General features: G+C 34.2%; 2 protein-coding genes across 44 annotated transcripts in view; one reads left to right on the top strand and one right to left on the bottom strand.

Moving 5' to 3' along the window:
* Nucleotides 1-16,465, bottom strand: part of ccdc172 (coiled-coil domain containing 172) — a 321,472-nt gene that overhangs the window by 272,140 nt on the left and 32,867 nt on the right. For 20 of the 40 annotated variants that reach the window (XR_015505450.2, XR_015505460.2, XR_015505452.2 and 17 more), the window contains 7 exon segments: nucleotides 9,158-9,341; nucleotides 8,919-9,004; nucleotides 7,611-7,727; nucleotides 5,872-6,037; nucleotides 4,445-4,546; nucleotides 4,236-4,338; nucleotides 2,956-3,043 (listed from right to left, as the gene is read on the bottom strand). Coding sequence is in view for 1 of the 40 variants with exons in the window: in NM_001446878.1 (NP_001433807.1) it covers nucleotides 2,956-3,043; nucleotides 4,236-4,338; nucleotides 4,445-4,546; nucleotides 5,872-6,037; nucleotides 7,611-7,727; nucleotides 8,919-9,004; nucleotides 9,158-9,236 (741 nt within the window). In the remaining 39 variants the exon portion in view is untranslated. 40 annotated transcript variants of the gene reach the window in all.
* The window catches only part of gfra1a (gdnf family receptor alpha 1a), a 161,514-nt gene continuing 160,333 nt past the window's right edge, over nucleotides 15,285-16,465 (top strand). For 3 of the 4 annotated variants that reach the window (XR_015505490.1, XR_015505489.1, XM_087278577.1), the window contains exons 1-2: nucleotides 15,285-15,693; nucleotides 16,118-16,420. Coding sequence is in view for 2 of the 4 variants with exons in the window: in XM_087278577.1 (XP_087134703.1) it covers nucleotides 15,654-15,693; nucleotides 16,118-16,420 (343 nt within the window). In the remaining 2 variants the exon portion in view is untranslated. 4 annotated transcript variants of the gene reach the window in all.

The following is a 16,465-nucleotide window of genomic DNA, read 5'->3' as shown; positions in this document are numbered from 1 at the left end:
TATACTTTAAATTCAGATATTTATACATTTATAAAGCTACAGTTAAAGACAAAGGCTGCATCTGAAATCGCAAACTTCTATACTATATATTCATATATTCATTCATTTTCTTTTTACTTAGTCTCTTCATTAATCAGGGGTTGCCACAGTGAAATAAACCGCCAACTTATCCAGCACATGTTTTACGCAGCAGATGCCCTTTCAGCTGCAACCCATCACTGGGAAACACCCATACATACTCATACACTAAGGACAATTTAGCTTACCCAACTTACCTATAGCTAGGGCCAGACAGATTCTGCGGATGTTTTTTGCTGTTTCTGTGGAGATTTTTGGTAAAAATCTGCAGATTTCTGCGGAATTATTTTGGGAGTATCATAACCATAATCCTTAATATGTGGAGAAAAAAAAATCTTTTTAACTTTTATTTATTGCTTAAAATGCAAATCCAATTAGATTCACTTTATTTGGTAAACAAAGCAAGTCTCTCATATAATATATCTACTAAAAGACAGAAAATATCACTTTACAACCTATATTCTACATAAATCAGATGAACATTTTCATATTAGTCAATAATATTACTGTAGTTCATTTAAAAAAGTGAATGAATATAGATATTGCACACATTTACTCAAGTAAATAAACTGAATTAATGATGGGCTAAAAATCTGCGGAATTCTGCGCGTGCAGATTCAGTGTGGCCCTACCTATAGCACATGTCTTTGGACTTGCGGGGGAAACCAGAGCACCCGGAGAAAACCCACACTAACTCGGGAAGAACATGCAAACTCCGTACAGAAATGTCAACTGACCCAGCCGAGGCTCGAACCAGCGACCTTCTTGCAGCAAAGCAACAGCACTACCCACTGCCCCACCTCCACACTATTTAGTACGTTAAAAACAGTATGCAAGCCGAGTATAATGCCTGAATTCATAGAATTCAAAAAACAGTATGCAAGAAGAATACACGGATGAACTACTACTAGGGCCAGACAGAATGTGATGACATTTTTTGCCATTTCTGTGGAGAATTTTGTAAAAAATCTGTGGATTTATGTGGAATGATTTTGGGAGTATCGTAACTAAAAGCTTATTATATAAAATATAAAATAATACCTTTTTTAACTCTTATTTAATGTTTACAATGCAAATCTAATTAGATCTACTTATTTTATAAACAAAGCAAGTTTCTAATATAATAGATCCACTAAAAGACAGAAAATATCGACAAACTGTATTGTGAATAAATCATATGGAATTCATATGTCAATATTATTACTGAAATTAATAAAAAAGCTGAATAAATATAAATTTACAAATATTTACACAAATAAATAAATAGACTCAATGATGGGTTAAATATCTGCAGAAATCTGCGTGTGCAGATTTTGTGTGGGCCTATCTACTACCTCTGGTGAGATTCTGAAGTGGGCATCCAATGGACACTACGCTATCCCATGAAGCACCACGAGAGAAATCATTAATAAGACTGAAGCAACACAACTGACACGGGTAGGTCACGTAATCATGACAAAATGGTGGATGTAGTCCTATTCATACAACTCACATTCATACTGTATACCCTTTTTCTTAGAATGCAAAATTACGCATTACGCTTTGCTTGTATGTGCAAAGAGAATGTTAAGAACTTCCGTTCGGCAGCTGATGCGTATAAACAGTCACATTTGGACAGCTTTAAAACGATATTTTTAATACATTTAATTTGCTTTTAACGTATATGAAATAATACTGCAGTAGATCAGCACCACCTCCTAGACTAGTGGTGTCCAAAATCTGCCCTGGAGGGCCGTGTCCTGCATAGTTTAGCTCCAACTTCCTCCAACTCACCTGCCTGGAAGTTTCAAGTATACCTAGAAAGAGCTTCATTAACTGGTTCAGGTGAGATTAATTGGGGTTTGAACTAAAATATGTAGGACACCGGCCCTCCAGGACCGAGTTTTGACACCCCTGTCAAAAATGTGATCTAATAGGATGAAAAACAACTGCTGCAAGGCATTTTCCCTTGTGCAGTTTAAATAAAGCCTCGTCATCGCAAAAGTAATAATTTTCCTTTATTTTCAAACATATAACCAACATAAATAAATGTAATTCACCAGAAACCAGACATACACACATAGCCTGCACTGTCCCACTAACTTATGAATTGAAAGACGGTTACAAAGTGAAAATAAAGTGGTGTTTTGTGACAGAAAAACACATAGCGTGGTAATACTACACAACACAAATTAACTAAATTAAACATAAACAGCTCCCGATTAGAATCAACATGCAAATCATCCAGCATAGTATCAGTAACGGGGTTTTATTGGTAATTTTTGGAAATTGCATGGCTTACATATCTGCTAGTTTCATGCCAGTAATATTGTTTGCTCTTTATAATGCAGTGAGGTATTGTTTGTGTGTGTGTGTGTGTGTGTGTGTGTGTGTGTGCATTAAAGAGCCGTGGAGTACAGTATAACAGCTGACAGGTCGGGAGCACTGATGCTGTATTTCAGCACCTGACGTGACAGCAGACACTGAATTAGTTTTTCTCTTGCGCTTGAACTGCATCTGACAGAAGTATAACGGCTTTAATCACACATTTTTCAAAATCAAAATTCATCAAAATCAAAGTTGTAAATGCTATAAACGGAAGTTCTTAGCATTCTACCAGAAGACACTGGTCGCTATGGTGCCCTCCATGCAGCAAGAGAAGGTACTTTTCTAACGGTCGAGTAGTAAATTCAAATTGAAATGCAGTACCTAGTACCTACTAAGTAGGAGGCAATTTCAGACGGAGCCAAAGTCATGTTCTGTATTTATTTCAATATTTTTTCATTCTCAGATTAGAGCTCTTAAAATCCTTCCCCCGTAAAATAACTTTAAAGAGATTACAGAACTTCCTCTGAAAAAACCCACCTTTTTCTTTCATTATTTAGACAGTGAAGTTACCTGTCGCAGGGAGCGGATTTCAGAGCTGAGGGTCTCTCGCAGAAGCTCAAGCTCATCTTCTTTATAGAACTCCAGCTCTTTCTTGAGTCTAAATTAAACAAACACACATGCAAGAAAGATGATTAGCCAATATTCATCTTTAAACTCTAATTATACAAGTTATCAATTACATGCTTCACTATTAAAATCATATTTTACAGTTTTATTAGCTTTGTTTTATATCACACTTAATGTGGGGTGCTGTGCAATGTTAAGTGTCCATTGATCTAAATTTAAATTAAAAATGATTTGATCTTGTACTATCATTCAAGTTTACATGTTATAAGAACATTAAAGACACAAAAAATGCTCAATAACAATTTCTTGGGCAGCTGCCAATCATGAAAAATGCATAGCATGAATTATATGATGACAAATACTGTATTGTGTGTGTGTATATGTGTTTGCTTATATAAGGCCATATATCAGTTTACTCTATGGTGGAGTAAGGTTTCTCGTAACGTCCACTTAAACTCACAATGTTAATTTCAACTGACATTTGTTCATTGTCAGATGATCAATACAGGGAAAAAACAGCCTATGCATGATGGTGTTTAAGAGTGATTCATGACTACATAAGAAAGGAATAAACACATCCTGAGCTTAGCAGTGCTGTCCCAAAAGCCTCGTCCTCAGCAAATTGTGTGGCCTTATACAATCTGTCCTTTTAATGAGGAAGATTTGTGCTACACTCCACACACGCTGCCTCCACGTATGATTTACACATCCCTGTGGAGAAGCTTTCTCCCTGACACAGGATAGCCATCGATCCCCTTTCCATCATCACTTCCTACAGTGAGGTGCTGATCTGGAGGGGCTGGGTTTATCTAATTCTGGACCGGACATAGTAAGCAACATATCAAAGACCTAATTAATAAGATGGACCTAATGCTGCATTATTTACACATGGTGAAGTGACAGGAAGAGGAAGACCGAGAGATGGATGGAGGAAAATTCAGCACTCTTTGCTGGAGCTCATTTTGGATCATGGTTATCTGGGTAAATTAAGACACGTTTAGATACACTGTAAAATAAATGCCAAGTTCAAAATAAGATTTATGTTGGGACAACATAAAGGAATTAAGTTTACTTATAAGTTTTTACAAATTTAAGTGGACTGAACATAAAGCAAATAGGTTATTGCAAAAAAAACCCTCAAGAATTGTATTGTTTCAGCTCATTTTAAATAAGTAGTTTAAACAGACAGCAAATATTTATTGAGTATGTTATTAATTTCTTGCCTTATACAGGTGCTATCTGTCAAGGGTTTCTGACGGACCAGGTGCCTCTCTGCTTTCAAATTCTCTGTCAAAACCACTGCTTCCCTCAGATCTCGCTCTGTATCTGCAAAAGAACAGAAAAAAATTAAAGAGTGAGAGACATTTTTGACACAAGCATACTTCTAAACTATGGCAGATATTGTTCTAAAGTGAACAGAGGCTTGTTTTACCGGTAAGCTGTGATTTTATATCCTCAAGCTCAGCTTCTAGTGATCTCTTCTCTGCCTCCATGGAGCTCCACAAAGTGTGCTTTTCCTTCATTAAGTTTAACTCTGCAAAAAAAACAAAGGTGACAACTTAAGTAGCCAGCAAGCCGGCAGTTAGAGCTACAACAAACAATCCTTTGAAGAAGGATCACTACCTCAGAGACAACTTTGTGGATCCCTTTTAAAATAATAAAGCAGTTTTTCATGAAAAACTAAGCAGCAGCACTGCATTTTCAGGCGTTTACAAAAGCTTGGTAGTCCTTTGCTGCTTGTTAATAGAACTGTTGGTACAAAAAGTGTAATAAATGGCACGTGCTAAATGATTATTAATTTAACATTGTTTTATATATGGTGGTTTGCAATATATATATATATATATATATATATATATATATATATATATATATATATATATATATATATATATATATATATATATATATATTTATTTATTTTATTTATTTATTTTTTTTTCCAAAAAAATAGCAAGACCAGACCAATTAAAAAATGTGAAGGTCCTGTAATGTGCTTTAAATTGTGCAATTTTTTCTATTTGCTGTTTGATGTAACCTCAGCTGAAGCATGAAGTGAGAGAGAACATATGGTAGCCCATTTTTAAAAAATCTGCCAATAGTGTTGGATTTTATCACAGCTTCAATCACATCTCTGGAGTGGTTAAGATCAGATAACAAGCAAACGCATCTTGAAGGGGTGGGACATGTTATATACTGGAGAACATTTGATTGGTTAGAAGATTAGATTTGAAATCAAAGTACAGTATTAGGTGATGTTTAAAAAAAAAAGTTGATGAATATACTTTATGTAGGCGGAAGTGCTAAAATGCAAGCTTTGAATGTTTATATCTTCTGATTCTGATTTTGTCACTGTTTTGGAAAACACCATATAATTGGTAACCTAAAGATATACTGATACTAGCATGTAACAAAAACTTTATTTTAATTTCACAGAACCTTTTAGATACAGGGCCAAGACATAAACTACAGTTTTAAAATATCATACCAGCCATATTATTCAGTCTTATTTTATAGAAATAATAAGCCTGATAAAGAAAGGAAAACACAATAAATCTACAACAGCTTCCACCAAAATACGCTGTAAATAATACACTTTTATTATTGTTTGAGAATTGCTTGTGTTCCATATTTTTGGAATATATTTGTTATATTTTGCATAGTTTTTTTACTGTATTTTTATTCTAATTAATGTCACCTAGTTAAGTATTGACTGCAGACTTGTATTTACATGTAATCTATTCCCAGCAATTAAGACAATCAGATTTTGCTTATGCATTTACAGTAGACTGCTTTCAATGCACTGATACTAAATATATATATTTTTTTAATTCAGATATTCCACAATAAAACACTTACCTTTGTGTAGAGCTTCAGCTTCCAGCTCCAAACTCTGAATCTTAGACCGTGTTTGAGAGTGAAGCACAGCATTTCTGTTGCTGACAAGGTTGAATTCGCTGTTGAAAGTTATCATCTCCTTCAAGAATTTCTCCCTTTCATCACAGGTTTCTCTTTTCAGTTTGTCCTGAATTGTAAAACAATAGAAAGACTATTATGTATTTAAATATCAAACCCCAAGTTTCCACTTCAGGATGTGTGCTGCAGTCATAATGCTAACTCTGAAAACACCAGGCAGCGACATCTTTCTTTATCAGTCAATACCTTATTAGTCACAGCAGTGGTGGCTAGTTTCATACAGTAATTATGCCAATGTTGTTTCAAAGTAGGACTGCACAATATGTAATTCCAGCATTGATATAGCAGTTTGCACATCTGAAATCATCATATCGCAGGATGTACAAAGTTGTGTTTATATTTTGGTTTATATTATATTTTATAGTCACATATCAGAACACATGAGATTTGTACAGTTGAGCCACTGCAGACTTAAACCATTATGAAGTTTATCTTTTGCATGTGTTTTAAAGGCCTGTGACTAGGGCTGGACAATTTAGCCTTAAATCAAAATCTCAACTAATTGAACATTTTAACTCGATTACGATTAATGAACGATTATTTTATTTATTTATTTGCCCTTATAGATTACTGACATGTTTTGTACAGTAAATTTGCAAGAGATTTTTTAATCAAGGGTGCATTACTTTATTTTAAAATAGTTGAAGGAAACACACAATCTCCACTGTACTACCTGTACCTATGATTATTTACTGAACATCAAAATTGAACAACTAAAATAAAACCTACATTGCCTAAAACCAATAGTCACTTTTTTTTCCTTATTAAAAAAAGTGAAAAAAAAATAACTTCCATGTTTGGAAACAAAATTAATTATTTTCAATGTTTTTCATATTAAAAGTAGAAAACAGTATCTCTTCTAAATAAAAGAACAATTATTTGAATTTTAATGTAATTGAAAATGGCACAGCTTTCAATCATCGTTAATGTAGTGCAAAGTACTGTAAGACTCAAGAATGGGTCTATCGTCCTACTTGAGAGATCAGATGTGGCTGCAAAGTGTGGCAGAGTGAGGTCACGACCACATACATTGTAGGGAAAGTAATTAAAAAAAAAATCAACCTAGAAAAAAAAAGTTGGATTGTAGGTTCTGAATGCCGATTTCGATTAATTGCCCAGCCCTACCTGTGACTGTGGGAGCATGTCAAAGAGTTAAAAGTATTCAGGCACAAGAATATGTACTTTTTGTAACTTTAATTACTTTAATTTGTTTTATTTCATTATTTATGAAATGCAACTATTTTACATTTATTCAGTTTATGTAGCTAAATACTGTTAGACTCCCCCAGAAAACCATTAAGCACTGTATACTCACTTTTATCTTAGCTCCATTGTTTTTATTTCTGCTTGCAATTTCTTTATTATAGAATATTTTAAGCATGATTCACTCCCCTACAAAATCACCCCAATAATTAATTCAATCTTTCCAAATGGCGCTTTTCAAGTTGTCTAGTCCATTTTTATTTATATCACAATATATATATTTAACAGAAAACTAAATATCGCAATGTCAGATTTTCCAATATCATGCAGCCTTTTCAAACTTATCTTTGTTGTGTTTTAACAGGGTGTTTGACTGAGAGGCAATTAACTCCAACAATATGCAATGCGTTTATGTATACCAGATTGTCTTTGAGTTCCGTCTGCAAGCCCAAGAGCTCCTCTTTCTGTTTTTCCAGTTGATCTCGTTGTTTTGTCATCAAATCAACTTGCAGACTGGCTTCAGAAAGCAGCTGAGCCTGTGGTCACAAACGAATCATGAATTTGAGGAGTGTCTCATTCAGATGTTCTGCAAAAGGGTCTCCTGGATAAACTTTACATTCACAGCAATGTTATTTTCTGACTGGCTGAACAAAGGCTTTGCGGCAACACAGAATGTTGCTTATCTGACGGATCAGTGGCTCCAATGCTGTTTGTGAAGGTAAGCTTATGTCATTTTGTTTGTAGGTCACTCTGTAATTGGCATAACATAACATAAAATGCCTTCTGAATTCAAGTCTTTGCTTCTCCCCTTTTACCAGCTCAGTCAAGTGTGAAAGACATCAAGGATCCTTTAAGTAATTACTCTCTACCTGGCTTCAAAGAATGCAAGCAAATTATGTCTCATAATTATATGGGACACGTTGATCTGACCAAACATATTATGCAGAAAATTAGACACGTCTTTCATGACATTCATTTCCACAGGTGAATCACAAAGGTCATTCAGGAAGTCTGTACTAAATGTTCTAACTTGCCACGAGCAAAATAAATGAATAGAAAAATTGCTTTAGAAAATATTAATTTGATAATATGAATTTTCAATACTTGGTGATTGTTTTAAGTAAATGATGACATCTGGAGTCATCTGCATTCAAAATCCTATAGACCGCCTTTCCATTGACCCCTGTATTCATGAAATGACTTCTTAACTAAATGATGCAATTACTCATTGACTTGGCATGTATGTCACTGGTATCAAGCAAACTGTATGCCATATGTTTGCAAGGTTAATGATATTTTTAAAGGTTTTTCAACAATAATACTAATGTAATCTGAAAGAAACGAGATTGATTTTGCAGTGCCGCTTTGAATTGATCCACTCCATTTTAATGTATCCTGTCCATTAGATGAAGTGTTTTAATCATGAAACAGAATGCCTTTTCACAGCGCCAAAAGGATATTAATACTGCATATCAGCTTTCTGCAAAGATAAACTTTTAAGATGAGTGACAGGGCATATCTTCTGCTGTGCAGTAATATTTCTATCTGAGGTGGGTCTATACATTTACATAACACTTAAAACAAGAAGGAAATTAATATTTTCTATAGGCAGCAGGCAATTGTCAGTAGTGTATGAGGGTGTATGGATGTTTCCCAGGGATGGGTTGCAGCTGAATGGGTAAAACGTATGAATGAATAATAAGAGTAATGTATTAGCATAAGGTTACCTTTTCATCCAGTTCAAGACGAGCTTTCTCCAGTTGTTCGCTTGAGGAGCTTATTTTGTCCTGTGCGCTCTTAATGGCAGCTTTAACTGAATAAAAAAAATACATATTATCTGTTAATTATTTAAAGAAATGTTTGTCTAACAAACTTATTTCGTGTACCTGAGTAAATTCACGTTTAAAATTAAAATTCCGTTAAGTTGGCTAACGTTAACCCACCCGCTGAGGCCAGCTTTAGTTACCTTCGTGAAGCTGCTTGGTGTTTTCAGACACCTGCTGCTCTGTCAATAAAATTTGCTCAAAAAGGGAATCCAGACTCATTTTAAATCTGTTCAAATATAGGCCTTATATAAGCAGAAGGTCAGAAGATTTTCGGTACGGTTTTCGCGAGGTAAACGTTTCAAAACAAGACGCCAGGCGATTGAGACGCTACGCATGTATCATGTACAAAACTAATGCGATCATTTCCTCTTGCGCATGCGCAAATGGGCATCCTCGTTCACCAAGGAAAATGAACGAGCATCTATCTATCTATCTATCTATCTATCTATCTATCTATCTATCTATCTATCTATCTATCTATCTATCTATCTATCTATCTATCTATCTATCTATCTATCTATCTATCTATCTATCTATCTATCTATCTATCTATCTATCTATCTATCTATCTGGTTTCTGCATGTTTTATGAAGGTCAAGAATTTAAAATAGGAACACAAATAACATGCTCCGTAAAGTACGTTTCTTCCAATGTTTTACTTTTTAATTGTGGGAACAACCAAATATATGCTATAAAAAATAAAAATAAAATTACAATGAAAATAGGCTAAAATAATTCTATTTGGGGAAAATATGTTGCTGTTACAGATTTTCTCAAGATGAAAAGTCCTGACACCATTGTTTATGAACAAGATCATTATGTTTAATTATGTCAGTTTACTCTGTACATTTTTTTTTTCAATGCAAAAAAAAAAAAAAAGTCAGATTTTGGTGACACTTCCTAAAAATGCTCAAGACAGCACCATATACTATTTGCACAGCCATTCAAAAACTACAGTAGTCAGACAACAATGCATTTAGAGATGTATCTGAGTACAAGTGTATTCACAGCATTGTGCAAAGGAATAAATTCACCCTTATTTATAACAAACATAAACTTTCTGTGGGTTGAGCTGTGCACAAATGTAAACAATATTGCAGCAACAGTGCAAAAAGATTTTACAGTTTTTCTTGTTTGCTTTGACCTGGTAAAAGAAACTAAGTTCCACTTCATTTTCATTATCACTATCCCAGCAGAGCAGAAGACAGGCCTTGCAATTGTGTAAACCCTTTCTCATTGGAGTTGACACATTTTCCCCACCATTTTTCAAAACAGTTAACACGGATGTCATTCAAGCAGTTCAAACTCCATTGTTTTAGCTATATGGTGGTAACCAAACAGAAACCCTCTATTCCTAACCATTAGAAACGACAATATCAGTATGAATATGTGCCTGCATGGATGGAGAAGGTCAATAGTGGCTATGCCCTATACTTCCAATAGATTTGACTATATATTGGTTTACATGTGTTGTCTCTAATATTTACAGTATTTTATTGCTTTTGTCTGTTTTTTTTTTTTTTTGTTTTTTTTTTACAGTATTTCAGTTTTCAGCCACAGTTTGAAAAAAAAATGTAATGAATTCAATATAAATTTAATCAAAGCATTTCTTATTCTGGGTCCATTTTTTTGCAAAAAGTCAAATTTGACAGCCTAAATAGAAAGACAACAAATGGCATTGCCAATAGGCTACAATAGCAAGCAATGGTGCCCTAATTCACACTGAGTTCTGTATTTTGTATTTTGTTGTCCATTGTGTAATGATTCATTAAAAGAGCTCATATACTTGTTTGCAAGTTGTGTTGTTTAAAGGTAAAACTAGATTTTGTTGCATATTTTAAATGTTTTGACACGGTATGTGCCTTTTGCAAGCAAAATGTGTCATTCTGACCATGAGTGCCGCTGTTTAGGCCTGTGTGTTAACTGTTTTGAAAATGTGGAATTTCAGTTGACGGCTGCATCAAAGCAATCAAGAAAAACTATATCTACATTGTTTGTAAAATTTGCTTGACAAATTTTGACAACTACTTCAACAGTTTTGTATGTGATGACTCAAGTAATGACATAAGGACTATTAGTTTTATATGTAATGACTATTCCGCATTCACAAGTTTAGTTAATTTTGACTGACAGGACATAAGCTAAAAATAATGTTATAAACAGCAGAGAGTTGTGTGAAAGCAATTGATGCATGTCCAAAAGCATTTGCAATTTGTTGCAAGGAATGAGAAACTGCTATGATGTGTGCAAATGACTAATTGTTTTGAGAATTGCATGAACTGTTGTGCAAATGTGTTGTGAGAAATGTACCAAAGCCACTGAGGAAAAACTGTATTTGTTGTTGTTGTTGTTGCATTGCATGCAACATTTAATGTCATTTTTATCATGTAGACTTTTTTTAGATGATGTAGGCCCATAATCTTTTATAAGACCTTAAATTGAGGGTAAATTAAGATGCAATGTAGGCTGTGTAAGTAGTACTTTGTTTAGAATTATACATTTCTAAATTACATTATGTAGGCCCTATTTGTAACATTTTTAACTGTTTGTTAACAGTAGCTGTCTGTTAACCAGACTACAGGATGTGTCAGGCTCTTCTTTTTTTAAGGACACTTACTGGAGTCCGGTAACTTTATTTTAATTACTGCTCAGATGCTGCACTGACATTAACCCGCTGAGAGCATGATTACAGCAGGGATATCAATGATAAATACCCTTGTAGTCTACCTGCATAAGAACTGATGATCCAGATGCACTACATGTGAGAAATACCCACATGATGGCTGAGTCCTTTTCAACCCAGTAACATTTTCATTCATCACTGGCCTACTCTGAAGCTAAATTTAATCTGTCAGTTCTGTATTGTTTGGCGTTTATAAGCACAGTCAGCAATCAATATCCTTACTTTGGTGCCGTTTGGTCTTTCAATATTTGTCATGTCACTTTTTTTACCTCATCCACTTTTCCAAACACTGCTGGAAAGAATGGTTTTGATCTGGTGCCATGCAGCACATTACAGTGATCCAGTTTATATGATCCTGATTATATTGATATCATTTAGACATTCATTTGCAAAGTGAATATTGATTGAATGCTTTTTTATGTTTTGTTTTATGATTTTCAAACTTGTCTTCACCAATTAAACTCTTACATCACACGGAGATGGGACTAAAAGTTTGGCCATTTTATTTATCAAATGATACAGTGCAAATCAGGCCTTGGTCTACCCAGGCAACCATGCAGCCATCACCCACTGCCCAGCCCACCTTAAATCTTACAGCTGGAGCCAAGCCTGGTACAAATCGATTAAGTTATTACAATTCAGATAATTCCCTATTGAGAGAGAAAGAGTGATGAGGTGAGAGGAATATTTCAAATGATCTTGAACCCTGCGTGTCATGATGGCTTGTGCAAACCCAGTTCTCCACTTAGGTTTATTAGAATGAAATGAGCTCAGGTTAATAGAGAAATGCATTTCAAGCAGACAATATGCAGAGCTCTTGATTGAGTGGCTGTCAATCGATTGGATCAAAGTAATTGATCCCTATTAAAATATAGGCATAAAAATAAACCTCATTTAATTGATTTAGAGAAATGGATTTATGTTTACCCAGGTTACCAAGGCAGAATAAGTAGAATATAATCCACCAGCCTGTGACCTTGTGGTCTCAGAGTGAGAGTTATGTATTTATTTTGAACAAAATATATCTGGATAATTGACAAATAGGCAGTAATTTTATTTATTTATTTATTTATTTATTTTTTGTAAAATATCACTTAAGAAAATAGATGTGTTTATTTGTTCAAAATCTGATTTTATAAGAAAATATAAGAGGTCACTAACTTCAGCAACTCCGTCACTATTTAAAAAAATACTGACCTTTACACTCTCAGAAATTAGGGTACAGGAGCTATCACTGGTGCAGTACCTTTTTAAAAGATAGACACCCAAAGAGTCCACAGTGGAACCTCAAGGTGCATATTAGTGCGCAAATGTACCTAAAAAGTACCTTTGAGGTACCTTTATGGACCCTTTAGGTACAAATACGTACCTTTTAAATAGGTACTGCACCAGTAACAGCTCCTGTACCTTACTTCTGGTTTACCGTAAATATGTCCTTTGGTGTAAAATAGCCTTTTAATAATAAATATCACAAGAGAGATTGATCTTCATTTCTTTATCGTTAGACATAGTGATATTTTTTTTAAATTTAAATTATGAATATTATTTTTTTCCATGACTTGTCAGACTTGTTGGACATTTTAAAAAATATGAGACAAACTTTGCTGTTTTCATTTCAAAACTACTTGAAAGTATGAATCATTTTAAAAGGAGTAGTTAATATATATTACACTGCAATCCTCAACTTTTTTTAAAGGAATAAGATTTAAACAAATGTGCTGTTCTTTGTCATTTTATAGGACATTGTGTCACATTTAAAGACAGAAACTGTAGTTTAACTCATTAAACATGTGGACAACAATAACAAAGTGTAACAAATAGGCTTTATCTGTCACATTAAAGTATGTTTCAATGTTTTGACTCATTTGGGCTTGCTTTTAACCTGGCTTTAGCAGTTAGCAAGACACGTTTGGTAATGTCTGATTTAATAGGTTTTAAAAATGTCTATATAATTAAAAAAAAATTATAAAACAAAAACACACAATGTTTACTGTCTTCACGAGAAGCAAGATCTTGAATGGGGTCTTTCAACTTATGAAAGTTTCTGTGTAAATGCCAATTTAAAATTAACACACTAGTCTCACACTAGACAGTGACAAAACATATAAAGTTCCTTTTTATGAAAACAAAATTATTGTAATTTACTAACATAGACTATAATGGTAAAATTAGGCCAGAGGTATTTATTAAGGATTTTACTTTCCTTTTCAGTTGTAATAGTTGTAACTTATCCAGTCTTTTCTGTGGGTGAGAACCAGAGTAAACCCACGCAAACACAAGGAGAACATGCAAACTTTACACAGAAATGCCATCTGACCCAGCCGAAGCTCAAACCAGCGATCTTTTTGCTGTAAGGCGATCTTGCTATACGCACTGTGCCACGGTGACAACCATATTGGCAAAACACTTTACATTTTCATGTCAATAATTGTCAGTGAATCTGAAACATTTGTTACATTTAAGAAGAAAAATTTCTTCTCCATTTTGATGTTAGGGCTTACAAATGTTCAATGTTTCCTTAATTGTGATAAATGTGAAATGTTTACAGTTATTTCAATATTAGTTTTTTTTTGTGTTTGTAGTTTAATATAGTTTTTTTAATCTGATTTTTTTATACTTATTTATTTAAATGAAACTTTAATTCATTTTATTAAAAAAGATATTTACATAAAAAAATAAAATGTTGAAGGTTTTATTTTATTTCCAACTTTATTCGTGTTTTAATTCAGCTAATACATATTGTATTTTTATTATTTCAGTACAAAACTGTATAAAAACGCAGCCTGTGTGGAGAACCATCTAATGCTAAATTGAACAATAAATGAACCAAAGCAAGAAAGGCTGAGGACCGCTTGTCTCGTCATTCCTTAAAATACACTAATATACCAACAGAGGGCGACCTCCACCAGCCTTTAGTCAGTAGGCAATGAACAAAATCGCACCAAAACTTTATTGGGATAAACTTTAAAAAAATGTTGTAGCCTTTGGCAACTCAAGTACAGGGCTTCCACTTTCCTAAATAGCTGCAAAATATATCTCTATATTTAGCAGGACAACATTTCTTTGGTGCAGAATTGTGAAACTACTTCCTATGGACTTTTTAAACATGTCACCTACAGTAAAAAAAAAAACAAATAAATAAATAAACATATATATATATATATATATATATATATATATATATATATATATATATATATATATATATATATATATATATATATATATATATATATATAAACAATACAATATATTAAACTAAGTCACGGGACAAATTTTAAAAACATGAATAATTTAGATTAGTTGATTTTTGTGCTTATGGAGGTACGATATCAGTCCAACAATGCCTTATCTACTAATACATTTCCATTAGACAAGACTGTCCACCTAACACATACAAAAGAGCCCAGCAAACAAAGACGAAATCACCACCAGCAATGCAATTTATAAAGCAAACAAACATATCAACTGATAAGAAAAGCTTTTCTGACACCCTATACAAGTTAAACAGTAACAGATAGCAGTAAACATTCCAAGTTTTGGAGTGGCTACACAAGATGTCTTTGTCCTGTGCTGTGTTACACGCAGAAGCGCTGAGCGCGCACTGAGTCTCGTGTGGTTTTTGGTTTGGGTTACAGCGCAACTCAATGCCACAGTGCTGTCGCGCGCGCACAGTCGCACGGGCACATCTTCAGAGCTGGAGTTTTATCCTGCTGCCTTGCGAGTCAAATTCTGCTTGTTTGTTAATTGTCTTAATCCAAGAAGCCATTCAATATTGGTTAGTGACAGTTTTGGACCAGATTACGGATTTCCCCTCTCTCTTTTATGCCGTGGATATAGCCTACATTGTGACCAGCGATGTTTCAATGGACCTGAATGAGGAAGGATTATCCTTTTCATCGTCATAACAATAAACCGCGTGTTTGAGCGAACTTACAACGGATAAAAGCGCAATGTTTATCGCCGCGATTTACATCTTTTTACCTCTGCTGGGTGAGTTGTTATTTACACATTGTGTTCACTGAAGACTGAAACTCAAAGAATATTTAAAAAGTGTTTATCCCACCGGGTCCCATCACATTTATTCTAGTCTAAAACAGTATATTCTGAAATGTTATAGATCTAGAATGTTATGTCTCATAATAGGACACAGTTTTGTTATTGAGGATCAGCTTTGTTTTTACTTTAATCTTAATCTTCTTGTGTTAATATTTTAGTCTCTAAAACACCATTTTACCTCACAAAATGTTTCCATGCATTAAACAATATTTGTAATTTAAGTAGCCTGGTTCATGCAAAATAAAATCCACAACTTTTATTATTTTATTATTATTATTATTATTATTATTATTATTATTATTATTATGTAAGTTTGAGTAGCCTAGTTGATGATTATTTCCATTGTTGTCCTATATAGATGTGCTGTTATCTGCCGAGGAGTCTTACTTTTCTAGCTCTAACCGGCTGGACTGTGTGAAGGCGAACGAGCTGTGTTTGAAGGAGCCGGGATGCAGCTCAAAGTATCGAACTATGAGGCAGTGCGTGGCGGGGAGGGAGTCCAACTTCAGTATGGTGACTGGAATGGAGGCAAAGGATGAATGTCGACTTGTCTTGGACGCTTTAAAGCAGAGTCCTTTGTATAACTGCCGCTGCAAAAGAGGGATGAAGAAGGAAAAGAACTGCCTGCGCATCTACTGGGGGATCTATCAGCATTTACAGGGTGCGCAGCCTTGCCTTCTCATATGATATAAACATATGAAGTATT

Source organism: Danio rerio, chromosome 13 (assembly GCF_052040795.2).
Source record: "Danio rerio strain M-AB ecotype USA chromosome 13, GRCz13ab, whole genome shotgun sequence".
NCBI lineage: Eukaryota > Metazoa > Chordata > Actinopteri > Cypriniformes > Danionidae > Danio > Danio rerio.
The sequence above is the reverse complement of the archived record's forward strand: the minus strand, read 5'-3'. Positions and strand labels throughout refer to the sequence as shown.